The 27,842-nt window shown below is 47.4% G+C and overlaps 1 protein-coding gene and 1 pseudogene across 1 annotated transcript; both read right to left on the bottom strand.

Moving 5' to 3' along the window:
* Nucleotides 1-2,739: 2,739 nt before the first annotated feature.
* On the bottom strand, nucleotides 2,740-27,475 carry LBP (lipopolysaccharide binding protein). The gene is made up of 15 exons (XM_028118750.2): nucleotides 27,352-27,475; nucleotides 25,672-25,786; nucleotides 24,418-24,546; nucleotides 21,292-21,447; nucleotides 20,634-20,697; nucleotides 17,212-17,275; nucleotides 15,063-15,154; nucleotides 14,399-14,575; nucleotides 13,006-13,065; nucleotides 10,930-11,097; nucleotides 9,617-9,684; nucleotides 9,066-9,108; nucleotides 5,320-5,383; nucleotides 4,415-4,491; nucleotides 2,740-2,784 (listed from the first exon to the last, which is right to left on the bottom strand). Exons 1-15 carry the CDS (start codon nucleotides 27,473-27,475, stop codon nucleotides 2,740-2,742), a joined length of 1,446 nt encoding a protein of 481 aa, XP_027974551.2.
* Nucleotides 7,483-8,673, bottom strand: LOC114220699 (dnaJ homolog subfamily A member 1 pseudogene; annotated as a pseudogene).
* Nucleotides 27,476-27,842: the final 367 nt, after the last annotated feature.

Raw genomic sequence — 27,842 nt, 5'->3', positions numbered from 1 at the left:
AAGAAAGAGGAAGTTGTCTTGTACATACGCAAGCGTGAAATTCTGTGTAGCTGTAAGGGGGGGGTGTGGGGAAGTCAGGGAAGAGCAAAGGGGGAGCTACAGCTTGCCGTCAAGGGGAGGGTCTCCAGGGCTGCATCTTAGTTTGGCGGGAGGATGAGGCCCACGGTGCAATGCGACTGTGGTCTCACGAGGGTTCTTTGTCGGCTCAGAGTTCTGATCATTAATAGCAGAATGTCTTGTCCCAAAGCCAGTCCTTCTTTACATGTCTGAGCTGTCCAGGGTAGTCATGCCCAGAGTCAGACTTCAGGGTGTCGGAACCTGTGATGAGCCAGCTGTGGGTGCCCTGGACCTAGCCCAGCAAGATATGATGACACTCTGTTACTAAATGAATGTGTTTAGTCTCACTGGGTAAGAACGGCCTTTCCTTGCTTTATGAATAACAAATATTTTGTTCTTTTACAAATAAGTGTTCTTCCTCTGTCTCATAGCAAAATGGTTGCCCCATACTCATCAAGGACTTGCTTGGGCTCCCCTGAGTCTTTTCTTGGACCCATCCCCTGGGATGTTCTGGAATGTCCTAGAATGTTCAGAAGGCAGGCTTGTTTGCACACTGGCCTAAGTTTCTTAAAAATATGCACAGGAAAACTTTTCTAGGCATTGTGGCAAACAGTTTTCTAGCACATTCAGGACTTTGAAATGGTGAGCTCCTAGTCCATTGTGGGACCATGTGCAGACCATGTCAGAGCCTCGCCCATCTTCCCACAGCCACGTACACCAACGTGATTTCTGCTTGCCGGCATTTGTATTTCTTTGCCTGAGAGGTTTCTATGGTTGCTAGAGCCCTCTCTGCAAAGACTAGGAGAACCAGAGAACTCGGGTCCCTGAGAAGCTCCCTTCCACGACTGAGTGGTGGGAGATGGTGTATAAATATTCCGGCTTCCGTGGCCCTTGGGTGTGTACTCTGAGGACCATTCTGCACTGGCTCCCAGAGTTTCCCCAGCAGAACTAAGCTGCGGTCACCCTTGGTTGGATCATATACCCTTTATAGGCTGCTTTCCCCCTCCCATCCCATTTTCTCTCCTCCACTGGAACTTCCCAGAATCTTCCTCCAAATAAACTACTTGTACTCACCTCCTTGTGCCCAGGGCTGCTTCTGAGGAGCCCAAAGTAAGGCAGGTGATAATCGCATCAGCTGTTGACCAGCACCTAGTATGGCCCGGGCAACCCCGAGGGCTTGATAGGAAGTCCTGGAGTCCCCAGTCGCCCTGCGAGGAGGGATTCCCAGCCACAGTTGACAGGTGAGGACACGGGACTTGCCCAGGGGCCCAAAGCAAGTACACTGGAGTCCAGGCTGGCTCCTTCCACCACACCTGAGGCAACACTTAAAAGCAGGGACTGGAACTGGGTCTGTGCTCTCGCTACTTCTCCCACGCTGAGTCTACAAGCAGGAGATGCTCAGTAAGCACGTCCAGTCAATAAGTATCAAATGCCCAGTGCAGCTAAATAAGTCCTTTTACGCGGATTACCCAATATCACCATGACAACAGGCTCAGGAAGTGGCTATTGTCATTATCACCCTTATTTTATACATGAGGACCCTGAGTGGGGGAAGGGACCTGCCCAAGGCCACATGGCTAGTAATGGACGAAGCCCAAGTCTGTCACCTGTCCACCATAGGGATGGATGATGCAGGTGGACGAGTGAACCAAAGGAAAGAGGAGGGAGGGCACGAAGCCATGGCCTACTTTGCCGACAGCTGGGTGACCACGCATTGTCCCATCTTGGAACATGTCTCTGTCACACAAAGAGTAAATAGGCCTATTCCCTGTGAATGATCTGTTAGCCCGCAGCTCCATCCAGCTGCTCATTAACACAATAATAAAAAAAAAAAAATCAAACGAGCCTTCTGATTCCCAGTTCCCGGGGGCCCAACTACATAACTTGGAAATGACTCTTTAGTAAGTCTGATCAAAGGCTGGTTGTTCAGTAATTAGAAATCATGGCCTCTTCCTCCGGGCTTGGGGCTCATAAACAACGGTTGGATGAGCTTTTTATTTGGGTCGGACCAAAAACCTAGAGGGATCCATTTCCTCCTAATTTACACCCATTTCAGTGGGGAAAACAGCAGGAGGTTGAGTTTTGGCTCTGGGAGACCCACTCGTTCCCTTGTGTGCTGTAGGCAAGACGTGAGAGAGGGAGCACACACTGAAGCGAGCCCCTGAGCTGCCCGTGCACCGAGAGAGACAAGCACCTTCCAGAGCGGGCATTAGAGTCAGGACCAGGGCTGGGTGGGCGTCCGTGAGACCACGGATGGGGCTGACCATCCAAAGACCCCTCAGACAAAAGAGGGTGGGTGGTAAGGAGGTTCAGCTCGAACACCAACTGGTTCCTTCATTGAACCATTCAATAAATATTTATTGAGGATCTACTAAGTGCCAGGTACAGGGATCAGATGGTGACTAAAAAAGATGATGCCTGCCCTTAAAGATAGTCCAGGCCAGGGCGGGAAGATGGCCCGTCTTGGGTGAGGTGGGGGCAGTGAAGCCCAGAATCAGAGAGGGTGTGGGTGCACCTGCTGAAGAGAAGCAGTATGGGGGCAGAGGCCAGGCGGACCTCTCCCCCAGAGCTGAGAACAGAGAAGTCTTCATCTTCCCAGAATCGCTGGGAATACACGGCACATCTGGAAATGCAAGTTGCCGATCCAGCTGTGGCCTCCAAACCCCGGCTGTGTCCCTGCCCTCAAGCTCTCATGTACTGGAGGTTGGTGCCCAGGAACAGGAAGTCCTAGGAGAGACAAGACAGGACAGCATGTCGAAAGAATCCCCTACACCAAAAAAATGCATCTCCAATATAAAGGGAGGCCCACGTCTGCGGGAGCATGAGCTGTGCCAGAAACCAGGTCAGTGCATAAATCTCGAATGCGCCTCCATCCCCAAGGTCTCCATAAAGCACAGCTTTTTCCAACCACCTTCTCTAAGGTGGCAATTTATCTGTCATTTCCCAAGCTACTGCTGCTTCCTGCCAGGCCCCATAAATGTCCTTTGTGTCACCTAAATTTTCTCTCCTTCGCGAATAACACAAAATTGTGTGCCACTGAGGTTGACTCTCCTACCTCCTTGGAAGTTTCCATCACCCGAAGGGGCGGAAACTCTGAACTGGAGTCAAAGTCCAATTCTCTCCCACAGTGATCCAGCCCTTGCCTTTGGGCGTCAAACAAATGACCTCAAAAGTCTGCTGAACATGAGAGTATATAATAAATCTTCTGATGATTTCCCACGTGCCCAGCTGAGGCCAGTTGCATGATTGTCAGTCCTTACTTCAAATAACCAGCTGTCTGACTCCTTGTAAACTCTCAGCAGTAGGATGTTGAGCATCCCTGGGTCCAAAAGGATGTTGGATATTAGTCTTTCAAATACAGCAGTCGGTCATTGTGTCCATGTCCCTGACCACGCTGCTGCCCTTCCCTGTCTTTTTTTTTTTTTAAGATTTTACTTATTTATTTGAGAGAGAGAGAGCATGAGCAGGGGGAGGGGCAGAGGGAGAGGCAGAGGGAGAAGCAGACTCCCCTGCTGAGCAGGGAGCCCGATGCAGGGCTCGATTCCAGAACTGATTAGGACCTGAACCGAAGCAGGTGCTTAACTGACTGAGCCATCCAGGCGCCCCGGCCCTTCCCTGTTTTTAGCAACTGTTATTTGCTGGATGTTGACGATGTACCAGACACAATTCATCATCTCTTTTACTGCTCACAGGGTTACCGACCCAGTCATCCCACCTTACAGATGCTATTCTAGAAAGATAACCTGAACCGTGGGCACAGACTGACCAGAAAATACTTGGTCAGAACAGTGGAGAGAAGAGTGAAGAATCAGACATATTCTTTGGTATGCAAATAGTTCAGTAAATGATGTCTCTGATGGATAGAACTGTCAGTTCTATTAATGGTTCTATGAACCTTCGGTTAAGCGTCTGCCTTCAACTCAGGTCATGATCCCCGGGTCCTGGAATCCAGTGCCCCATTGGGCTCCCTGCTCAGCGGGGAGCCTGCTTCTCCCTCTGCCTGCCCCTCCCCTTGCTTGTGCTCTCTCTCTCTGACAAATAAATAAATAAAATCTTAAAAAAAAAGAATTTAGAAGAAATTATTAAAACTTACAACTGGCTCTCAGAACCTGCACTGTTGCCATGGCAACGTTTTCAAACTGAGCTGGTCTTGAGGTTCCCCCAGGTTACCCACAGGAGGGGTGCCACTTCTGAAGGACATGTGGATGGCGGCATGGTATCTAGTCATGTCTGGGGCTTCCCTCTCCCTTCTGCGCTGCGGGGCCAGGCTGGGTCCTGCCCACTGAGCTATGGCTCTGAACCTGGAAAACTAACCATCCCCCCACAAATCCTCAAAAGCCCACCGGAACCCACTGACCTTATGGATCTCAAGAACAGGGTCATAGAGCCGAATATCCTTGAGCAGAGGAAGGGAGAAGCCTTCTGCCAACTTCTCTGGAGGTTGAGGCATAACATGGAGAGAGATTTGTTAATAAATAACAATTATAAATAAAGTAATAGAAAAAAATAAGTTTCTCTCTGCCAACTCTATACACAGTTTATTCCCATTTAATGATCACCAAAGATTATGAGGTAGATAAGACTATTATTTCCATTTTACCGATAAGGAAATTGAGGCCCTGAGTGGCCAAGTAACTTGTCCTAGGTCACACAGCCAGAACTGGGATATCAACCCCGGCAGCCTGCTCCAGGAGCCTGAGCTCCCAGCCCTGGTGCTATATGGGAAGAATAGCAGATATGCGGCAGCAGATGCTCATGGTAAGAAGCTAGTGGGCATCTGCTCTCTGCCCTCCAGCCCCATCCTGCTTTCTGTTGCAGCCAAATGAAGCAGGGCTTTGTGGAAATAGTGTTTAGGGCTTTATGCTTTATTTTCTGACTAGGGAGTTGGCAATTGACTGGGGAATGTGGATTCAGAGATGGGCTGCCCTGTGCCCTCTGTATTAGCTTGGTCCTCAGTCTTTCACCTGCCATTTCAGGGTATAGGGGGCACACTTCTGCAAGTCCCTCCTTCTCTCTTAGGAGGAGGCTTCCTGTGCTCCAGAGAGCAGCCTCAGCCCCTAACCCTCACTAGAGCCCTGGAGGGAGAGGAGACCACCTTCAAAACGCCCATCTCATAGGCCGCTGAAGCTCAAAGAGGAGCAATGATTAACCCAAGATCACTCAACCTGCAGAAGAGCCCTGTTTCCCAGCTCCAAGTCTGGTTCCTTTTCCCTCAAAGAGCACTGTCCTCCTTGACATGGAAAAATCCCTAGCAATTCTTACCATTGACCTTGGGGTAGAGGGTGTTGAGAATGTAGTAGTTGAGTAGCGCCTCCAACAGCTCCACCTGGTGGAGAACAGGAGAGATACACTGTGACCACACGTGCCATTTTGCCCACCAATAAACTTCCACATGGCCACCCTGGGGTGGGGGGTAGTTCTGTATGTGCTGACATGGCAAACAAGACTGAAAAAAGCAAATTTCAGATAGATGCCTACATCATGCTGCTGTTTTATAATATAAAACTATTTTGATATACACATTTATTTGTGTGCAAAGGGATAGAAACACTTGGAATATTATACACCCAACTGTCTTTCCTCTAGGAAGAACATCAAGGTTTGGCTTAGCTTTATCTTTAATTTTTTTTTTACAGTTTAATTTTTTTCACAGAATGTTTTCCTGAATTACTTGTGTAATAATTTTTTAAAAAAAATTCAAAACAAAAATTATGAAATACAACTTTTAACTCTCATCATATAGCTGGTATAGGGTTCAGAGCATTCAATTTTTACAATAATCCTTTGAGGTTGCTATCACTGCCCCCATTTCACAGACCAGAAAACCGAGGCCCACAGAATGAAAGTGACATTTAGAAACAGGACAGCAGGGGCAGAATTTGAACCTAGATTTATTTGATTCTATAGTTCTTGCTTTCTGCATTCTATGTTCTGAACACCTGATAAGAGGACTTTTTGTGAATCTTTACATATGGATGTTTTACCTCATAGGACATTTTTACATGCCATGCACAGATGCAATATTAGTGTTTCATTACTCACTTCCTCCTTCATTCCCTGAAAGGGGTCATCCTTTGGGGTCCCTGTGGGCAGCGTCTCTCCCTACAGTTTATGTGGTTTTTCCTACTTTGTAAGTCCGTAAGGGAGGGTCTGGGCAGCGCAGGGCAGAGGGAGGCTGGCCAGAGGGGCCAGTGTGGGCAGGATGGTAAAAAGGAAGACAATTATTGCAGATTAAGGTCTATCCATCTCCTCCCTGGCCTGTGAAGAGGAGCTGCCTTCACCCTGCCTTCCCTCTTGTCAGAAATCTCTCCCTGGTGTATGTGCTATGGTGAGCGCTGTGAATTGTGTAAGACTGATGAATCACAGACCTGTACCTCTGAAACAAATAATACCTTATATGTTAAAAAAAAAAAAAGAAGATCGTAGGAAGGGAAAAATGAAGGGGGGGCAATTGGAGGGGGAGATGAACCATGAGAGACTACGGACTCTGAGAAACAAACTGAGGGTTCTAGAGGGGAGGGGGGTGGGGGGATGGGTTAGCCTGGTGATGGGTATTAAAGAGGGCACGTACTGACTGGAGCACTAGGTGTTATATGTAAATAATGAATCTTGGAACACTACATCAAAAACTAATGATGTAATGTATAGTGATTAACATAACATAATAAAATTTTAAAAATGTAAAAAAACAAACAAAAAAAAGAAATCTCTCCCTGATCACATCAACCCACATTGATTTTCCCACTGTCTTTCTTACTTCTATAGTGGGCCATCCATTTTGCCACTTGTTCCTCCTTGTGGAAATCACCTCTTGGTTCAGCCTGCCCAGCAATTAATTCCTCTTGTTTTAATAACAGAGTCCCTATTTTCCCCTGGAGAACCCTCCTTTCCAATCTCAGTCCATATGGTTTCGGACTGCACGTCCTGGCTCCAGGAGTGTAGATGAAACCCATGTTTGGTCAATTGGCCTTGTCCAATTTTTAACCACAGTGATTGGCTAAAGAACGGACACATGACTCAGATTCACCTAAAGAGAGCTAGCACCTGGATTTTTAAAAAAAATTAAACTACAAAATTTTGAGGTTTTCCACCAGTGGGAAAAACCTGTCTGAGGATGAAGCCAACACAGATGAAAGCAGAAGGGAGAGATGAGGAGAGATTCTTGATGCACTAATTTGAGCACCTAGATCCAGTTATGCCTGAAACCTCTTTTTTAATTTGTTTTTTAGTTTCATGACCCTATGAATTCCTCGTGTTGGCTTAAGACACTTTTTTTTTGAGCTTTTATATTTGAGTTTATTCTTCATTTAAAACACTAGTATAGTTAAATATTAAAACAAAAACAATAGCAAGTAGTGAGCTATGATTATAGTCCTTCACTCATTCACTACTGCATATAAAATGCCAGCAGTTTCACTGGCCCCATTAAGAGGTCTGACACTAAACACCACCCCTGGGATGATGTTCATCATCCTCATAGGCTTCCCCATTGTAATGGCGCCGTCTTTCCTGATTTGGATCAAAGTCCACCAGTTCTACCTGGTCCATTTCATCAGTCTCTTCTACTTCCTTCCTCTCAGGTAGGAGTTTTTCCAGCAAAGAAAGTTTATCAGGAGAGAGAAAGCCATTCTCAAGAAAGTTTACCTTAAATTCAATGATTAGGCGACCCTTCTCATATGGTCTATGATAAATTGGCATGCCTTCATTTAGCACACACTTGATATCTCCACGCTTGACAATTTGACCTGGGTGAGAGGTGATGACGATGGTCCCGTGGTCAAGAGTAGCTGTTGGCTTTTGAAAGCCACACAGTGCTTCAACTGTATGTCCATACACATGAAGAGGTCTTCTCCTCGCCGAGTAAAAACAGCGTGGTCCTTCTGATCTAAAACAATGATAATATTTCCTGGTTCCAGTCCTGGTTCTTGGTCTCCTTCACCATGGAATGTTATCTTCTGGTCATCCTTCATGCCTTTGTCAATATGAACTTCTAGAATCTTCTTCTCTCGAACTATCTTCCTCCCATTGCAGCTTTTACATCTGTCTTTGGGACTGATCCGTTCCCCATGGCCCTGGCACTCCATGCACACAGACTGAATTTGCTGAACCATTCCAGGTCCTATCTGATGAATTCTTATTTGCATTCCAGTACCTCGGCAACTGGGACAACATTCGACTGCTCCTTTCTTACCACCTCAGCCTTCACGTTTATCACAAATCACATTCTTTTGCAGAGCTAGTTTTCATGTTGCACCATTATATAAATCTTATAAGGTTACTGAGAGCTGATGCACAACATTTTTACCTCTCCTTTCTCTCTGCATCCTTCCTCCTCCTCCAAAAAACATATCAAAGATGTCCATGGGGGAGCCAAAACCACCACCAGCTCCACCTTCTTTAATTGCCTGTTCTCCTCCTTTGTCATATAATTCCCTTTTCTTTGCATCAGAGAGTACTTTGTAAGCTTGAGAAATCTGTTTAAACTTCTCTCCTTCATTTGGATTCTTATCAGGGTCGTACTTCAAGGCCAGTTTCCTGTAGGCCTTTTTCAATTCCTCTTGGGTGGCATTGGGTTTGACCCCCAAAACATCATAGTAAGTGGTTTCTTTCACCATTTTCTACAGCTGGTGAGAGGGCCGAGGCCGGTGTGGGGAAGCGGGAAGTAGCGCGTTGCTGGGCACAGCTCGGGCAGCCGCCGCTCCTCTGCGTCTCACCGAGCGTTCTGGAAAGTTCCGCCGGCTTAAGACACTTTTAGTTGGTTTTCTATTCTTGTAGTTAAAAGAATTCTGTCCAACAGACAATTTAATTATATCTTATCTTCTATTGGGATGTAACTGTTCCTTGGCCCTATGGATCATGTCCTCGAGAACTTCTACACTTTTCTACAACAGAGAGTAGCTCTTTTCATTTTTCTATTTTCTCCTCTAGCTGCTATAGCATTGCTTAGTAAACACACTAAATTAGTTAATACCTTAATCACTTCATAAATAAAAACAATGATAACTTACATTGAACACTCCAACTTTAGATTCTTTCAGCTCCACTTGTATCCTATAATGAATCAGAGAAGATTCAGAGATGGGGGCATAATGCCCATGGCAAACCTAAACAATGTAGGGGTCCCCAGAAAGGAGGTACTGGTTTGAGAAGACACAGAGCCAACGTAGGGATGGGACTGGAAAAGATGACTGAGACCCAAAACCAGTGATACAACCTTATTGGGAAGACTCACAAAGGAGAGGTGGGTAGTGTATGTCAGAAAGTCAATATAGCTGATGTTGAAAATTTACAGATTAAGAAAAATCAGTATTAATAAATTCTTTAGAAATTTGGAAGTTATGGGGATTAGGTGGAAAGGAAGTTTGTGGAGGCAGGACTAGTGGGGGAAAAGAATTGGGCCAACTGAGGTAAAATTTAAGTTTCCTTCCCCAATGGCAGCCCCTAACATCGAGAAGAAGATCTATTCACATCTGTACCCCCAGCTACAGAGAATCAGCTACAGTGTCCAGATGGAAGGAACCCAGTTGAGTGCCTCCATGTGGGCAGGAGACTGACTTACTTTCCTGGTTTCAGGAACCCAGTGATCTTGCTGGTGTTGAAGGTCAACATGGCAGACATATTAGTAGCCTGGAAATTCCAGTAGAAGAAAACTGGTTTAGATGAGAAAGGCTGTCATGTACAGGATGATAACTATTAGGACCAGCTGTTTCCTTTAAACAAGCAACTCAGTGAGTTAAAGCAGGAACTTGTTTACTAGACTGTGGACTCCCAGAAGGCTCATCATAGGTACTCAATACATGTTTGAAATTGGACTTGAACATTTTTTACCTTAAGTTTCTGACTATGATAGTGATTGAACTTTGAATAGACAGACTACCAAGAGGTGTAGAGTGCCTATCTCTGGAGATCTCTAAAGGCATCATTTCTAGCTATCTTGGGGCTAAGAGTCAGTCCTAGTGGTGATAATAATAAAAATAATATTAATAATATTTTGTTTTAATTTATAATATATTAATAACAACAAATTTGACAACAATAACAACAAAATCAAATTGCAGATATAGCATCTAGGAGCAATTACCCTTCCAGAAATTTGTCTTGTTGCGTTTCAAACCTGAAACAAGAGAGCAAAGTTCTCCATCCAGTGAGCAGGAACCCCAAAGGACTCAGAATCCCTTTGCTCTTAGGGTCTATTGAGAGAGACTCCTCTCAATATTTAACTCAGAGGGACTTTAATATAGGGAACTGGTTACACAAGTGATGGAATTGCCAAGAAGCCAAAGAGAACTAGAGGGGCAACTTAGAGACCAGCAGAGGTAGGAAGCTGCTTCCACCCCAGCACTGGAGGAACAGAAGGAGGGACTAGGGTTATGGGAACCACCATGGAAGAGACACAGTCACTGCCTGAACCTCTGTCCAGAACAAAGACAGAGGAAGAAATATTCTGGCTTCTTTCTTCCTCCTGCCCTCTAGTCTCTTGACAGTGTCTTCCATTGGCCGACTTGGTTAGAAGTCAAAGTCCAAGGGAGCCTGGGAAGTGTAGTCTTCATGGGTCAGATATAGATGCAGAGCAAACAAGTCAAAGACCCTTACGCCTTCCTCCCAACAATAGCCCCGTCTCGCTTAGTGGGAGATACAGACGTTAAGCAAATAAACCTGCAAACAGCTACGTAGGTATCTTTATAATAAATGCTATGCTATGCCGAAAAACAATAGAGTGCTTTAAGAAAAAAAAATGACAGGGGGCCTAAGGTGGTAAGAGACAATCAAAAAAGTCCTCCTTGAGGAAGGGATATTGAAGTTGAGATCTGAAGGAAAGGGAGAGAGCATGCAGAACAACGGAACAGCATTTGCAAAGGCTTTGAGCCTTACCACACCAAGCTGGAAGACAGGTTCCTTGGCAGAGCTGGGCAGGAGCACAAAGGCTTCAATCTCCATAACGGGAGTCAAGGACAGATTCCCAGGGCTGAAGTTCAGGAATGGGGCAGAGGCCATTGCTCCCTGGAGCTCCAAGTTCATGTTGGGGTACAGTCTGGCTAACTGGGGGCAGAATGAGGATATTATGTCAAGAGAAGGAAATATGCAGGTTTGCCAGGGGGATCCCGAGGGAGTCAGAGAAAGCTGAGAATGCTTTTCGATTGATGTTATTTTCACAAAATGCTCTGTTCCTTTTTCTCTTAATGGTGCACCTGGAGATCTTATCTTGCCCTGTCAGACATCTGGAGTCTGTATTATGTACTTCATGGCTGCATTGGGTTCCATCGGGCATGCGTACTGTAACTGATCTAACCACAGTGAGCATCAGGTGGTCTCCAAGGTTTTGCCCTTATATCTTTTTTAAATTTTTATTGTTATGTTAATCACCATACATTACATCATTAGTTCTTGATGTAGCATTCCATGATTCATTGTTTGTGCATAACACCCAGTGCTCCACGCAGAATGTGCCCTCTTTTTTTTTTAAATTTTTTATTGTTATGTTAATCACCATATATTACATAATTTGTTTTGGTGTAGTGTTCCATGATTCATTGTTTGTTCATAACACCTAGTGCTCCAGGCAGAACGTGCCCTCCTCAATACCCATCACCAGGCTAACCCATCCCCCCACCCTCCTCCCATCCCCCATCACCCCATCCCCCAACTTACTCCCCTTCATTCTTCCCCTCCTGCTATCTTCTTCTTTTTCTTTTTTCTTAACATATGTTGCATTATTTGTTTCAGAAGTACAGATCTGTGATTCAACAGTCTTGCACAATTCACAGCGCTCACCATAGCACATACCCTCCCCAATGTCTATCACCCAGCCACCCCATCCCTCCCACCCCCAACCACTCCAGCAACCCTCAGTTTGTTTCCTGAGATTAAGAATTCCTCATATCAGTGAGGTCATATGATACATGTCTTTCTCTGATTGACTTATTTCACTCAGCATAACACCCTCCAGTTCCATCCACGTCGTTCAAGGTTTTGCCCTTATAATGATCATCCCTGTGAATACCCTTGGCTGTTGTGGGGAGGGGTACGTTCCTAGAAGTGGAACTGCTGAATCAAAGGGCAGGATGGGTATTGTCAAGCCTTGGATGTTCAACATGACCGCCTGTCTGAGCTGTGCCTTGGAGGGGACTGGGGTGGTGGGGGAGAGGACAGTGGATTTCTGTGGGATTAAATGAGGAGCTTGGCCCTTTGATGACAGAATTGGCTGTAGCAACTGCTGGAAACAACCCCAGGTCCTTCCTGGGAGACTGGTTAAGCCAGCTATGGTGAGTCCATATGATGGCAGGCTGGATGCCCATGAGAACATGAGTGAGGAAGCTCCTTTTCTACCTCTGCAGAATGATCTCCCGGAATAGTAAGGCAAAAAAGTAAGGTACAAAATGGTGTGTATGATATGCCTCCCCTTGTGTACAAAAATGGAAAAGATTCACAGCATTTGTTGGCATATACATAGAATATCCCCAGAAGGAGGTAGGCTCTGGATGGGAACTGGGTGGTGAGGGGCCAGGAGTGGATGGTAAATTTTCCACTCTAGAACCTTTTATGTCTTTTGAATGTTGAACCATGAGAATTTATTATCTGGTCAAAACATAATTTTTAAAGCACCAAAAACAGTGCCTGGTCCCTAGTGTGCCCTCTGTAATTGTCTGATGTTATTAACTAGGGTGTATTTGGCGGGACATGTTGGCATTCCTTGGGATTTTCAGATATCGTTGGCAAAAGACTGGGCAACCCACGGTCCCAGAGACACAGGGCTCAGGCCTCTGTAGTTGGGCTTTGGAGAGAAGGGGCCCCGCAGCCGGCAGAAGGAAGGCCCTGCCCTCCCTGGGGGTCTCACTGCCGGCCTTCTGACTCTTAGTTAAGCTGAGAGTAGCTCTGTGGTTTTAAAGGGAAACCCCTGGAGGCTAGTGGGCTTGGCCTGCTCCTGCCAAGGTCTGAGAGAAGGCTTACCCTGGGGACGAAGGGGCGGAAGGACTTGGTGGTTAGCCGGATGTTAGAGCCAGGGGGAACCTGCAGCAAAGAGACACAAAGTTTTAGGGTGCTCCCGCCGGAACTGAAAGTCTGAGAAAGATGGGGAGGTGGGGGGCGGGGAATGTTCAAGACTGAGGCTTCTTTGACTACCTGGGTTGCCATAGCAACAGTGAGATGCCTGCCCTGCACTCACCACAAGCACCAGTTGCCAGGGTCCCGTCTGCTCTCCTTGGCACATAGGTGACATGTGGGACACACTCAGAGGGTCCATGAGGGTGAGATTTGTAGACATAAGGACCTAGGTATGGTTCCTGGCTTTGTTCCTGTGTGGTCACAGGCCAGTCCCTTCACCTCTCTGAGCCTATCATGAGGTCATCGTGAGGGCTAAATGGGACGGTGTAAACACAGCACCTACACAGGGCCCAGCGCATAGCTGTTATAAAACAGCTATTATGACCAATCCACTAAATGAAAGGACTGCACCACAGGTGGGGTGCCTTATTCAAGCATGATAATAGACGTAAAAGGCCTGTGCAAGGGTGAGAAATCACCCAAAAGACCACAAGCCACCCCCCCACCCACTAGACGGGCCCCCATATTATCAGAGCCAGCTGGACCATCCAAGTGGGGCTGCGCTGTGTTTCCCTCAACATCCTGACATTGTTCACGAGGCCTCAGCTTTACAAAAAGCTACAAGAAATAATCTTCTGAAACCCAGAAATTTTAAAGAAACTTGAGAATTATTAAAGATGCGATCCACTATAAAATTTAATATTCTTTATACAAAGCCCCATTTGAAACACTTGTCTCAGAGGTAAGTCCTAGGAAGACCTTGTCTCTCCTTTCACCATGAATCGCTAAATCATGGACCTTTTCTACTCTGGCTACAAGGAAGCTCTCAAATAGATTTTTTTATTTAAAAAAAAATCAACTTATGGGCACAGTGTTTTCATAACTGTACTTTACTTTTAACTTGGTCTTAATTTCCTATTCAATATAACTTTATGCATTTATTAGTGTATCTATTATCCTGCCTCATTTACTAAATTTTTAAAGTTTTTTTTTTTAAACCTCTACAAACCAAGCAGGAGAGAAAATATGAATTAGAACAACAGGTCTAGATGGGGGCAAAAGTAAAATCCAGACAGGGAAGTCATAGTCTTTCACAGTTCTAAGGGAGAAAGGATTTTTGACTCGAGCTTCCTGGCAGCCAAAGTGAAAAGGAAAATTGTGCTAATTTATGTATTTCCTTGTCTGACTCTTTCTTCTCAGTAACTTTCTATTTCATTGATGTAAACGGGGTGGGAAGGAAAGAAGGAAGAAGGACAGGTTACCCTGTCATTTGTGAGTGCTATTCTGCCACCATCCTCACCATGTCATCTGTGATGGAGAAGTTCAGGAATCCTGCCTCATGATAAACCACGCTGGCTGTGTTGAAGACATAATCAGAGATGGCAAAGTAGACCATTCGGTTGTATTGCTCAGGAAGGCTCATGACAGGAGCAAGGAAGCTGACAGGGGAATAGTGCTCACGGTTAAAAATTTCACCCTGGAGAGAGAAATAGGATGCGTTTGAACTTTTCAAAGTCTACCCCAGCACTGGACATCTGAGCTAGGCAGGTGCTTATATAGCCCGAGGAGGGGGCACTGGCAAGTCACTGTCTGAAACTACCATTAAAGGTATTTTCCTTTGGGTCAAAGTGTTGTGTGTCCAGAATCTATAAATGAAAAACTCCCCAACTTTGGCGTTTTAACCCATAGTACCCTCTGCACCGGCTAGCCCAGTTCTGATTGACCTCACCTGCCTGGTGGTCAAGAGGAAGGAGGGGAAGACGGTGGGTTTCAAGGCTGAAGGCTTGTAAGACAACTGTTGGAGCCCTGAGCCCCACCACTCCACCCTCAACACCGCTAGAACCCCTGGGGAGATGAGGACAGACCTGAAGCCAGAAAGATGGGAGGACCCAAGTAAGGGCTGGCCATGAGGGTATGCTATGCTGGGGCCGAGCCTACCCACGCCCCTGCTCTAGGACTCTCACCTTAAACATCACGTCCAGCATTTGGGCTGTTGCCTGAGGGGCTTCCATTAAACTGTAATCAATACGAGCGAAACTGTCGATCTCTGTTGTGACTGTGAACCAGGAGAGGGGCAGGATTAGGAGCCAGGTGATGGGCGCTCTGACTGATCCAGACGCTTGTCACGTTCTTCAAGGCCCCCGTGCCCCTCTGCCTCAAGACCTTCTACCCAGCCCAGCCCTGGAGCGAAGAGCTGCTCCTCCAAGAAAGAGAGGACATGGTTCTATTGTCCCACTGGTGGGTTAGCCATGAAGGGGGTGGTATGCTCAGCCTGGAGCCTGAGTGGGTTCCAGGTCTCTCTCTCTCTCTCTCTCTCTCTCTCTCTCTCACACACACACACACACACACACACACACACACACACACACACACATCTGAGGGCAGGAGGAGCCCAGTTCTGGCAGCCCCTCCACACCTGGACCTTCATGCTGAAGAAGCCACAGAATGGGGAGAATTCTCCAATCAAGCGAATTGTTCCCTAGTTTCCAACTGAGGCCTTGATCTTCAGGGAAACTGGCCTCCTATCAACACAGTCCAAATAACCAGGAAAGTCAGGCCATGTCCAGAGGGCCCAGAAACTGCCCTCCAAAGCCCTAGGGGAATGAGAGTCCTGTGTCCTATGTACTAGGTTGTCTGTGGCTGCCTGGGCCTCCCCTGAAAGACAGCTGCCAATAAGTGAGGGTAGGGCCCGGGGGCCAGGTCATCACAGAATACCTCAGACACATCCATATGATGGAACACTACATTGCTACTAAAACCAAGTCTGTGGCAACCATTTTGGAACACTGGAAGGATCCGATAATGTAGAACCTACGTCTGCTACATGAGCCTACGGTCGCTCTCCTAGGTATATATCCAAAGACATGTGTCCATATGTACTAGAATATTCATAGCAGCACCACCCATAATGGTCCCAAAGTGAAACTCCCCAAATGGGCTTCAACAGCAGAATGGATAAACAAAGGGAGGGACACCCACACGGTGGAGCAGCGCCCAGCAAGGAGAATGAATGAACTCTCTCTATGCAGCAGTATGGATCAACTTCATCTTTTAGAATTGAGCAAAGAAAACCTTCTGCTCTTGATAGAGGACTCGAAATACTACGTGGTGCCCTTCGCGTACAGAGTGCAAAACTAATCTTTCCTGGGAGAAGTTGGGATAGTGGTTTTCCTTCAGCAGCGGGCAGGGGCAGGAGCTGGGAAGGGTTCTGAAAGCCCCATCACATTCTGTTTCCTGCTCTGGGAGCAGGGACAGGCCTGTGCTCAGTTTGGCAAAATTCTTTAAGCTGTTCACCTATGACTTGAACACTTTTCTCTCTATATATACCTCCACAAAAAGTTTTTTTTTAAAAGATTTATTTATTTGAGAGAGAGAATGAGCAGGGAGAATGGCAGAGGGAGAGGGAGAAGCAGACCCCTCGCTGAGCAGAGAGTCCAATAAGGGGCTTGATCCCACGACCCTGGGATCATGACCTGAGCCAAAGGCAGACGCTTAACCGACTGAGTCACCCAGGTGCCCGAAAAAGTTTTTTAAAAATGAGATAAATTTATGTGTGCTAATATAGAAAGATGTCCAAGGTATGTAAGTTACAAAAGAAACAATGTCTACTATGTGTAGACTGATATATGTTCATAACTTGGCACATATACATGTATTCATGAACGAAAGGAATATATAATGAATGCATGTTTGAATGATTATGTATATTTATATTTTTATATACAAAAGAAAATATCTGAGGGGTGACACCCCAAACAGAGGTTACCTCTTGGAAGAAAATTTGGGGAGGCAGGGATACTTAAAAATTATTACTTTTGGGGCACCTGGGTGGCTTAGTCGGTTAAGTGTCTGCCTTCAGCTCAGGTCATGATCCCAGGGTCCTGGAATCGAGCCCCACATCAGGCTCCCTGCTCAGGGGGGAGTCTGTTTCTCCCTCTGCCTCTCTGTGCTCTCTCTCTCTCTCTCAAATAAATAAAATCTTTAAAAATAAAAAAATACAAAAAGTTAAAAAAATTATTTTCTACACTTCTGTCCCATTTAATGTTTTCTAAGGCATGCTTATGTGCTTATATAAATTAATAGAGTATCCCAGGGATGGGTGGAGTAGCCTACCTGGCAGAGTTTGGAGATAAGGCTGTAGGTCCGAGGTCACCGAATTCTGGAGCATTTCGCAAATCTGAAAAATGCAGAAGGAGAAAGGCTGAGCGGGCCCCCCACTGTGCTAATTGCTGTAGTCATCATTCATACATCAGCCCATTGGTCGATTCCACAAAAATGTATCAGTGCTCATCACGTGTCATGTGCCAGGGAACAGAAATGATCAAAAACATGCAGGTCCCCATGTGGACCTCAGTGGGGCCCATCCGGACCTTTCCAAGTTTTTCCCGGGGCTGGACATCTGAGCTAGGTAGTCAGCTACCCAGCCGGGTAGGGTACCTTGGCTGGAGGCACTGCCTGAAATTCCAGCTTGAAAGATACTTTCCTTTGTGAGGTGCTGGCCCCCCCTGCCCAGAATTTAGAATTGAATAGCAGAACTGGACGGGTCAGTAGAAATATATAGGTGTGTACTTAGTAGATACTTCTCAAATATCATCACTTCACAGGTTGGCTGGACGGATCTGTTTTCCACGTTTCCCCTGATGCTTGTGTCCTGGAGGCCACCACACGGTAGGCACACACACTTCGTGGCCGCCACTTGAGTGGCATGCTTCTCAAGAAGAGGGAATGTGTGTTCCCAAACCTGGTGGCTATATTTGCTCTCGTAATCGCTTGGAATATTTATTGTGTAAACCAATGAAATATGACCGAGAAAACCTAAGTACTTGGGAAAGGTGAGCTGCTTAGAGAAATTTCTTGGTGTGCGCAAGAAAAGGCTTAGGAGGAAAAAAAATCACAAAAATATAGAAGGATTCTGCACTGGGATTGCTTTGCAAATGTCTTTGAATTCTCATTGTGGTTAAAGAAATCTGAGCTGGAATTTGTAGCAGATCGATGTTTCATGCATGGAAGACAAAGTCCAATGTCAATCAGGAGCCTATTTTGAAAGAACAGTTCTGGGCCCTGTGTCACAATATGACAAATGGATTTATATTTACTGCCTCTTAAAACATTTGGATTTACATGTAAATATTTTCTTTGTTCGTGCATGTGTGTGTGTGTCCCCACAGTACATAGTTGTTTTGATTAAGGGGCCACACCACCTTCTGCTCAAACAGATCCACGTATACGAGGAAGGAGAGGTATACAGGGGGGCTCCATGAGCATGGGAGGTGGCATTTTAAGGGCAGGTAAAAGGGTGAGCAGACATGAATCAGGCATGGGGATGTGGGGAAACTCTATGCTGGGGGTTGGGCAGGCAAGAGGTGAAATCTTAACCTTCCTTTGCAGACGGCTTAGTTTTGGGAAAGGAGTTTGGTCGCAGGTTGCCACCAAAAAGCAAAGAATGGAATGATGAGGGACAGTCATTGTTGATTTCATGGGAACCAGGAAACTGCTGGCCTCACTAGAGACTGTTCTCTTCTTGCTTTTCCTTCAGACAGAAGCCCATCAGATCTTCCTAAAGGCCCCCCTGGATGCCCCACCCCTGAGGGGACTTGCATGATGGGGGAGGGAAGGCCTTCGGCCCTCAGTCCCAGACTCATCACAGGGCCTCCTAGAGAGGCAGGTTAAGGGTGTCGTAGGTAAGTTAAACAAACCTGGGTTCAAACCCTGTCCAGTCCCCCACTGGCTGTGTGACCTTTGCAGAATCTCTGCCTGTTTTTGAGTCCTCACCCACAGGATACAGTGACAAGGCCAAGTGCTTCCCAGGGAGTTTTAGGGGGTGAGGGGGCTGAGACAGTGAGTCTATATGGCCCAGAGAGCAAACATGCAGGAAGTGGTTATTCTTAGCCCTGCTGGTCAAATACCATCAGTGGGGAATTTGAAAGATCCTGTACCAGTCTCTTTGTTTTCGCAGGTTGCCGCCAAAAAGCAAAGAATGGAATGATGAGGGACAGTCATTGTTGATTTCATGGGAACCGGGAAACTGCTGGCCTCACTAGAGACTGTTCTCTTCTTGCTTTTCCTTCAGACAAAGGCCCATCAGATCTTCCTAAAGGCCTAAAGAAGGAAATTTCTGAAGACCCATAAGGGTCAGGGATCAAGTGAGATCTCCATCTTTCCCAAGACACCCAGCCCCTAGAAGGCCTTTGGTACAAGCTGCTCCATATTCTAGGAAGTTTGGATGCTGACCCAGCTCCTCACCAGCAAGGTGACCACTGGGCAAGTTACTCCGCTTCTCAGAGTCTTCTTGGTCAAATGCAGAAAACGGCACTTTCTTCAAAGCTTGTGGTTAAGATGGATGGTATATTCAGTTGTTGAATGCTTAACACACTACTCCTGGCCAGGCCACATGCTCAATAAATAGCCGCCATTGTAATAAATAAGAATAGTTATACAGTGGTATTTTCTGTATCACATTAATGATATTAAGTAATCAAAGCAAAATTAATTATATGTATAAAATTAATTAATAATTATATTATTATATAACATTATTGCTAATCTTTATTTGCACCATCATCAACAGGGCAGTATAAAAGCACACTGCTGAAGAATACTATGTCCTACTGAGAAAGGCATGGCAACATGGAAGTGAGGTGCTCAAGAAGGAGGCTGGCATATTTCTCAGGCTCACCTAGACCCCAGGACCCCAAAACAAGAAAAGGAACAGAATGCAGTCTGCCACTCCCCATCTCTGGGGTCTGTCTGCTATTCCCACTTCAACCACCAGGGGCACAAGACCAGCCGTGGGCCTCAGTGGAGCATGTGTGCGTGTGCGCGTGTGTCTATGTGTGTGTGTTCCTCTTTCCTCTTTCATGACCTTCTCCCTTCCGAAGCACAGTCTTTGCTACAGACACAGCTCCGGGTCCATGATACCTCAGAAATGGGATTTTTGGGGTGAAGTATTTGTTAACACGAAACCTCTTTGTTTTGTCAGAGATTTCAAAATTTGGGAGATTTCACACTTTTTTAATGGGAAAAAAATGACACCGTGCTGCCTTCCCCTCCAGCGCAGGTGCTTATGAGCACACCCAGGTAGGAACCAAGGCTCCAATCTGGTTCTCACATTTCCCAAGTGTCCTGCTTTGTGTCTGCAGGCCCCTAAGTGCTGATTTCCTTTTTGGCCTTGTGGAGTGCAGGGCATTTGGGGGTGGGGGGCAGTGAGCAAGGTCAAGGAGAGGGAGGGGCAGGAGTCTCTGTTCACTCCTGCTGTTTTACCATCCGCTGAACATCAAACCATTCTCTGCCTCACTAAACACACTTGGAGTCCAGGGACCTACATTTTGCCCCAGCTTGGCCACGCTCCATGACCTTGGGCAAATGATTTGTCCTCTCGGGGCCTTGGGGCTAAATATGTCTGGGCCAGTCAGCCTGGCCGTCCAGGGCCAGAGAGACCCCAGAGATGGGGAGTGGCAGACTGCATAACTGCCAGTGAGGGTGTCCACCTAGGCCTTGAGTGACACAGCAGATGCCAGCAGCTTGGACATTCCTACCTTGCTCTCCAATACTCTGCGGAACCTGGACTCAATTTGGTTGTGGAAAAGATTCAACAGCCACCTGGGGAGAGAACAGTGGACGGTCAGCTGTGTGTCACTGAATGCAGGGACAGTGAGGCAGCAAAGCCTGGCCCTGGCCTCTGACCAGGCCGGTCCCCAAGGGAGCCCTCCTCACCCCCTCCTGGGACCCTGCTGTGTCTCAGAATCCAGACAGGATGAAAATGTGGAGTCCCAGCCCCCAGCACACTCACTGATTCAGCGCATCTGGCACCCAAGCCACCTGTTGCCCCCAGTCAGATTCAGTAGATTTAGGGGAGAGGCTTGAGAATCCACATATTTCTAATCAAGGAAACTGAGGCTCAAAGATACGTCCCCGAGGACTTGTACATTGTCCACACACTCTCCTGCGGCCAAAAGCCCTTGTGTTCCTCTAACAGATTTCATTCACCTGATGGTGGTCTCCACCAGTATTCCTGGCTCGAGCCTGCATCTGTTAATCTCAGCAGGGTCCCACAAAGAATGACCTCCAAGTGCCTGTGATGTGCACCTGCATTACACCTGGACATACATGTTTATCAGAGGCCAGGCCTTGGGCTGGATGGGCCTCGGGCTGCACCCAGGGGTCAAGCGGGCCAGTGTCCCAGTGGTGACTTACCCCAAATCTCCCGATATGTCCACTTCCACGTCTCGAATGTGGCTGCTGCAGCCGGAGGCAGTGACGGTGGGCCTCCCAGAGGGCTCCCTGCCCAAGACAAGGTTGACCGAAATGGTAATGCCCTTGACCTGCACATCAAGGGAGCCATGTAGTTTCCTGGAGGAGATAAGAGAAGCAATAATCCATTCCTAGACTAAGATCAGCCACCATTTGTGGGTAAAATATGAAGCTCAATTCTTACCCCAAAATAAGTGGAGCTGGAATAAAAATTTAATTGGGAAAATTATTACAAAGTAAGGATTTATTACAAATAAGACCATAAAAGATCAGGAAGAAAGCCTGGGTCTAGTTATTTCTGGGAACGGGTGAGCAAAAGCCTTTCTACGTAGGATCCAAGTCTCAGGAGGCTTAAAGGAAATGGTTGATAAACTTGCCAGCAATAGAAAATTAAAACTTCAGTGAACAAAAAAATGCCATATTCAAAGTAAAAAAAGAAAGAAAGAAAGACTCTGCATGGTGAGCCAGCCAAAGAGCTAATTTCCTTAATACACAAAGAACAAGCTCATAAATTAATAAGGAAAGGACAAAACAACCCAAAAGAAAAAAAATTAAAAAGAGGGATCAAAGATATCAAACAGGAAGTTCAATTGCAACTAAGCATATGAAACATTATTAAAAATGAAAATAACAATGATGCCAGTTTTCACCTGTCGGATGGAAGTTCTGAAGTTGGAGTAGGTATGGGTAAACAGAGGTCCCAGGGGCTGCAGTGGGGAGAGCACCTCTGGAATATGGACTGCCGGGATCCATCCTCACGCACATGTCTTTGGTCTAGGAATTTTACTTCTAAGGCTTTACTCTGCAGCTCTTCCTGCCCAGATATGAGTGGGGCAGCTCATGGAAGCAGCATGGGTCATAGCAAAAAGTGATGAACCACCTAAATGTCAGCTAGTAGGGACGGGTTCAGTAAGTCATAGGCATCTATGCCACGCAGGCTTTAAAACAAATGAGAGTAGGGGCACCTGGGTGGCTCAGGCAGTTAAGCGTCCGACTCTTGGTTTCGGCTTCGGTCATGATCTCAGGGTCGTGAGGTTGAGCTCTGCATTGGGCTCTGTGCTGAGTGCGGAGCCTGCTTGGGATTCTCTCCCTCTCCCTCTGCCCCACCCTACTCCTTTCAAAAAAAACAAAAAGAATAAGGGTGAATGTGGTCTATCTGCACAATGAAATATTACTCATCCATAAAAAGGAATAAAGCACTAATGCATGCTACCATGTGGATGAACCTCAAAAATCTTATGATAAATGTAAGAAGCCAGACACAAAATGTCACTAATGAGGTTTCTTCTGTTCTTTTTTGTACCGAATCCTCAAATCTGATGTTTCATGCTTATAGCAGATGTCAATTTGTACCAGCTATTTTTCGAGTACTCAGTGAAGACACATGGCTAGAAGTTACTGTATTGGACAGTGCAGGTCTATGAAAAGAAGGGCCATATGCACCCCACTGTTCACAGCAGCAGTGTCCGCAATAGCCAAACTGTGGAAAGAGCCAAGATGCCCTTCAACAGAGGAATGGATAAAGAAGATGTGGTCCATATATACAATGGAATATGACTCAGCCATCAGAAAGGATGAATACCCAACTTTTGCATCAACATGGACGGGACTGGAGGAGATGATGCTAAGTGAAATAAGTCAAGCACAGAAAGTCAATTATCATATGGTTTCACTTATTTGTGGAACATAAGGAACAGCATGGAGGACATTAGGAGAAGGAAGGGAAAAATGGGGGGGTGGGAATTAGAGGGAGAGATGAACCATGAGAGACTATGGACTCTGAGAAACAAACAGGGTCTTAGAGGGGAGGGGGGAGCGGGGATGGGTTAGCCCGGTGATGGGTATTGAGGAGGGCACGTACTGCATGGAGCACTGGGTGTTACACGAAAACAATGGATCGTGGATCACTACATCAAAAATTAATGATGTATTGTATAGTGACTAACATAACATAATAAAATTAAAAAAATAAAGTATAAAGTATAAATACGGTTGGGTCACCCAGAAAAGACTGGTCAACCCTCCTGTTATGGGCTGAATTGTGTGCCCCCACCCAGAGTCATCTGTTGAAGTCCTTAACCCCAGGACCTCCAAATGTGACTACATTTGAGGTAGAGCCTTTAAAGAATTGATGCCATTACAATGAGACGATTAGGGGGACACCTCGCTGGCTCAGTCAGTGGAGAATGCTGCTCTTGATCTCGGGGTTGTGAGTACGAGCCCCACGCTGGGTGTAGAGATTACTTAAATAAATAAACTTAAAAAAAAATGAGGCCATCAGGGTGGGCCAGAATCCAATCTGACTGGTGCCCTTATAAGAAGAGGACTTGGAGAGACACTGGGGTGCATGCACACAGAGGGACAACAATGCGAGATTACAGCGAGAGGGCCACCATTTGCAAGTCAAGGAGAGAGACCTAAGAAGAAACTAGGCCTGCTGACACCTTGACCGTGGACCTTGGATCTCCAGAAGTGTTGCTGAAACCACCTAGTCCGTGATATTTTAGTATGGCAGCTCGAGCAGACCAACCCACCTTCCATCCAAGGACCCTGGAGGTTGAGAACAGTTCAAAGTGCTAGGGAGTTCCTGCCCCTGGGAGCCCCCCTTGACCAGCGGCAAACAGGAAGAAGTGGTCATAATGGCTGAGTTGGGGTAACTCAGAGGTGTGCTCTGCCTGCATGGTCTCCAGAGGTCCCCAGGAGGGCTGAGCTCCAGTCGGCTGCCCAGCTGACTTCCTTCCCTCCCTGCCTCCCTTTTCCACCCCCATGGATGTTTCCTTAGGTCATTTCCCAGATAAAGTACTTACGCTTGAATTCTTGTCTTAGGGTCTGCTGTTGGGGAAAGCAAACTAAAAAGACACAGAATTCTCTCATTTAGGTCACCCACAACCCTATCAGGAAAGCATGAGAAGGGAAGAGACTCAACTAAGAGCCAGGCCTCGGACTCCTGTGGGCTCTTTCCATCCACCATGGGGCCTTTCCGATGAGCTAGGAACACCTTGCACCCAAGAAGGATGGGACAAAGGCCAAGGCCAAGGGCCCAAGAGCCTGGGAGCATACTCCACTTACACGAATGCTTTGCGCACCTTCCACTCGCTCTGGACTCTGATGAAGGAGTCAGAGATGGTGAGACTCAGGCCCTGGCCGGGCAGGGGCGTCAGAGCAGAGCCACGCAATTCACAGCTGTGGATGCTCAGGCTGAGGAGAGAGACACAGGGAGCACGGCGTCAGCCCCAGCTTGGCTCCCGCCTCACCCCGTGGGGACTTGGCTGGCAGAGCGGGTTCTAGGCAGGCGTGGGGCACCCCCCACTTCCTGAGCGCCTGAGGCGTGCTCTGTGCTGACCATGCGGCCATGCTGAGTGCGTTGCATCCTTTATGTCACCCGTGCCTCTCAGAGGGGTCAGCGCTGTTCTTGCTCCCTGTTTACGGAGGCGGAAATAGAGATGCATTTGCCCGGAGTCACGCCGTCGGGATCAGAGCCCATGAAGGTCATGATCCTGGGTGGGATCCGGAATAGGGCACTTCGGCACACCCCTCTGGGTTTGCAGCTCCTTCTTGGAGCCATCCTCTCCCTCGAGAGATCCAGGTGGGGGATTGGATTCAGGGGAGGCCAAGGCCCGCCCCAAGAAAAGGAACAAAGTGCTGGGAGACACAAACCAAGACGACACACATTGCGGGGCCGTCAGTGGGAAAACAGTGGTCAAGTTCCATTTGATATGCCTGGCACGTGGTAGGTGCTCAATAAATGTTCGCTAATGGACTGAATTAAAGAAAGAATGAGTGGAGCTATCAATGGTAGTGGGCAGGCAGGGGCTGCTGAGCTGTGACTCGATTGCCCTCCTCCATCACCTGTTGCTCCACAAGCATTTTTATGCCTTTTTTTGGGCATCAGCTGCTCATGTCCAGTGATCCTTTGAAGACTCAGCTCAAATGCCCCTGCCTCTGGGAAGTTTTCCTTGACTCCCCTGGGTGGGCAAACCTTAGCTCTAACAGTTGGGCTACTATATTTAAAGTTTAAGGTCTATCTTCCCTTCTGGACTACATGCCGAGGCCAGGCCGAAGCCTGGATTATCACAGTGTCATCCCCATTTTGCAGATAAGGAAACCAAGGCTCAGATCACGCAGCTAGTAGGTCTTCATTGATATTTGCTGGATGAATGAATAAATGAGGGAACCTAATTCCCTCCCAGGACTTCGCTCTGAACACTGCGAGGAACTCTCCCATAGCTGCCCCAAGGAAGTCCTGGGGTTCTCCCTCCCCGCCCTCCAGAGCTCCACCCCTACTCCCAGCCACCTCAGGGCCCCAGCAGAAGGGAGCCTCACCTGTGGAACCCATAGTGCCCTCGGCCAAAGGGCTTGATTTTGAAGTCCCCGGTGAAGTCAGGCAGCGTGATTCTGAGCAGTTTCTTCTGCAGAACCATCGACCCCTCCCTAGCCACTGTGGACAGGAAAAAAGCTGCAAGTCAGCCCAGCCTGCCTGCCTGCCTCCCCTCTAAAAGACAGTTACAGACTATTGAGCCCCTGTTGTGTACGAAGTGACATGAGAAACAGGAGCATCACTGCATTTCACGTGGTGCTGTTATGTGGGTGTCCAATTTGTGGGGGAGGGAACAGTGTCTTTGTCAACAACCCCACAAGGGGAGGAGTGCTGTGTGCGTGGGTGGGTGCTCCTCTGTTCTGTCCTTCCCAGCGTCTAGCCTGTGCAGAAGACACTGTAGGGATTCGAGGGAGAGAATCCTGGCGCTGGCATCTCTCTAGCAGGGTGACCTTGAGGAAGGCTTCAGCTTCATCTTCTCCATGGCAATGGCCACAGAACTTTCTTTACTGGGCTGGCATGAAGATTAAAGGAGATCACTGCAGAGCACAAAAGGGGTGTGTGGGGGGGATGACACGCACTCCTAGCTTGGTGCGTGGCCCACGCCAGGCACTCAGGCCTGGAACAGCAAAGCGGGGTTTATGTTATTAAAAATATGGAAACGACCAAAATGTCCAGCTCTAGCCAATTGGCAAAGTGAACATGGTACAATCAATCACACAGTGGAAAGGAACCAAAGGCAAATTTTGCCTGATTTAGGCTTTCAATATAAACAGCTCTTACTAGCACTCGTTGTTTGTTCAGATGTATGAGGGACCCAGGATTCTGCCCTCAAGGAGCGCATGTGTACACAGAAGACCAGGGGCCTCCTCTCTTTCCAACTGGCACTCCTCCCTTGAGAGAATGCCCGTGCCAGTCCTTCTGCCAGAATGCTACCGCTTGTCCCTGGTCAAGTGCCACTCATCTTTTGTACCTCCCTGAACCTCCTCCAAGAAGCCTTCCCTGATTTCCTTTCCTCTGCTCCCAACAACCCTACCTGGGGAAATGTTATTACCCCATTTAACAGATTAGGCAGTTCAGGCTCCACAAATGTGAGGAGAGCTCTGGTTCCGTTATCGCGGGGAGTGGTGTATAAACGACTCAGCTCCCTACTCTCTGGATGGATGGATTCTGATGCTTTGTTTCAGCGTCTTTTTCAAAAAGTCATCCTATTTTTGTTCATTCTCTAAAATTGAGATATACATAAAAGACATTGCCAGATAACTTTTAGATGTTTCTGCAGCCACGTAGCCACCCCTCAGAGCCAGCACCCCCGCAGGCTCCCTCCTGCCCTCTCTGGATCACAACCTTCCTCTGGGGGTCATCACTATTCTGCCTTCTAGATTTAAGACATATGTTTTCAAACCCTACCAAGAACTTTCTGGTGGAATTGTCCCAGTCAGTGGGTAGTGGCTGGGTTCATAACACACCTCTCCTGTCTTCTGGTGGCTCCCCCTTCTCAGCTCACCTTCCCACTCTCCTGCACTGTATCCTGGAAACTTTCTCCCAAATCAACTCTTGCTCCAAATCCTTCTCCCCATCGGCTAGTAGGGGCCCACCACTCAGACAAGTAATGTGCCCAAGTAGCTCCAGAGCAGTCTGGCGCCCGGCAGGTCGGCCAAGTCCAGCCAACAGCCATATCTTCTTACCATACTCTAGGCCCTTGTTGGTGATCCTGACCACCAGGCCGGGGTTGGTACCCAGGGCGCCTGGGGTGGGCGTGAGCAGTAGTCTCAGCAGTAGAGAAGGCAGGGCCTGAGCCAAGGCCCTCATCCTGGATTCTCCTGGATTCCCAGTGTAGTGGCCCCAGCGGGCCCCACCCCCCTTAAGTAGCAAGGGGGCTGAGGCAGGGGTGGCTCCTGAGCGGGGGCGGTTCCTGGGATCGTGGCATCGGGAATGGGAGGCACAGAGACTGGAACTTGCTTGCAACACTGCTGGGGTCATGGGTCATGTTTAGAAGCCGGTTGCTGGGTGGGTTGGCCTGGCCCCAGGTGACAATCTGTGTCCACCCTTCCCACAAAAAGACCCCACATTCATTGCTGGGAAGGCCTGGGGTTACAGACTGGGAGGCTCAGAGAGGTCATGGTACTCCCTCAAGATCCCACACCTGGCAAGTGGTGGAGCTGGAAGTCAAAGCCGG

This window comes from Eumetopias jubatus, unplaced genomic scaffold (assembly GCF_037043125.1).
Source record: "Eumetopias jubatus isolate StellerSeaLion01/CBP00866 unplaced genomic scaffold, mEumJub1_p1.0 scaffold_9, whole genome shotgun sequence".
NCBI lineage: Eukaryota > Metazoa > Chordata > Mammalia > Carnivora > Otariidae > Eumetopias > Eumetopias jubatus.
The sequence above is the reverse complement of the archived record's forward strand: the minus strand, read 5'-3'. Positions and strand labels throughout refer to the sequence as shown.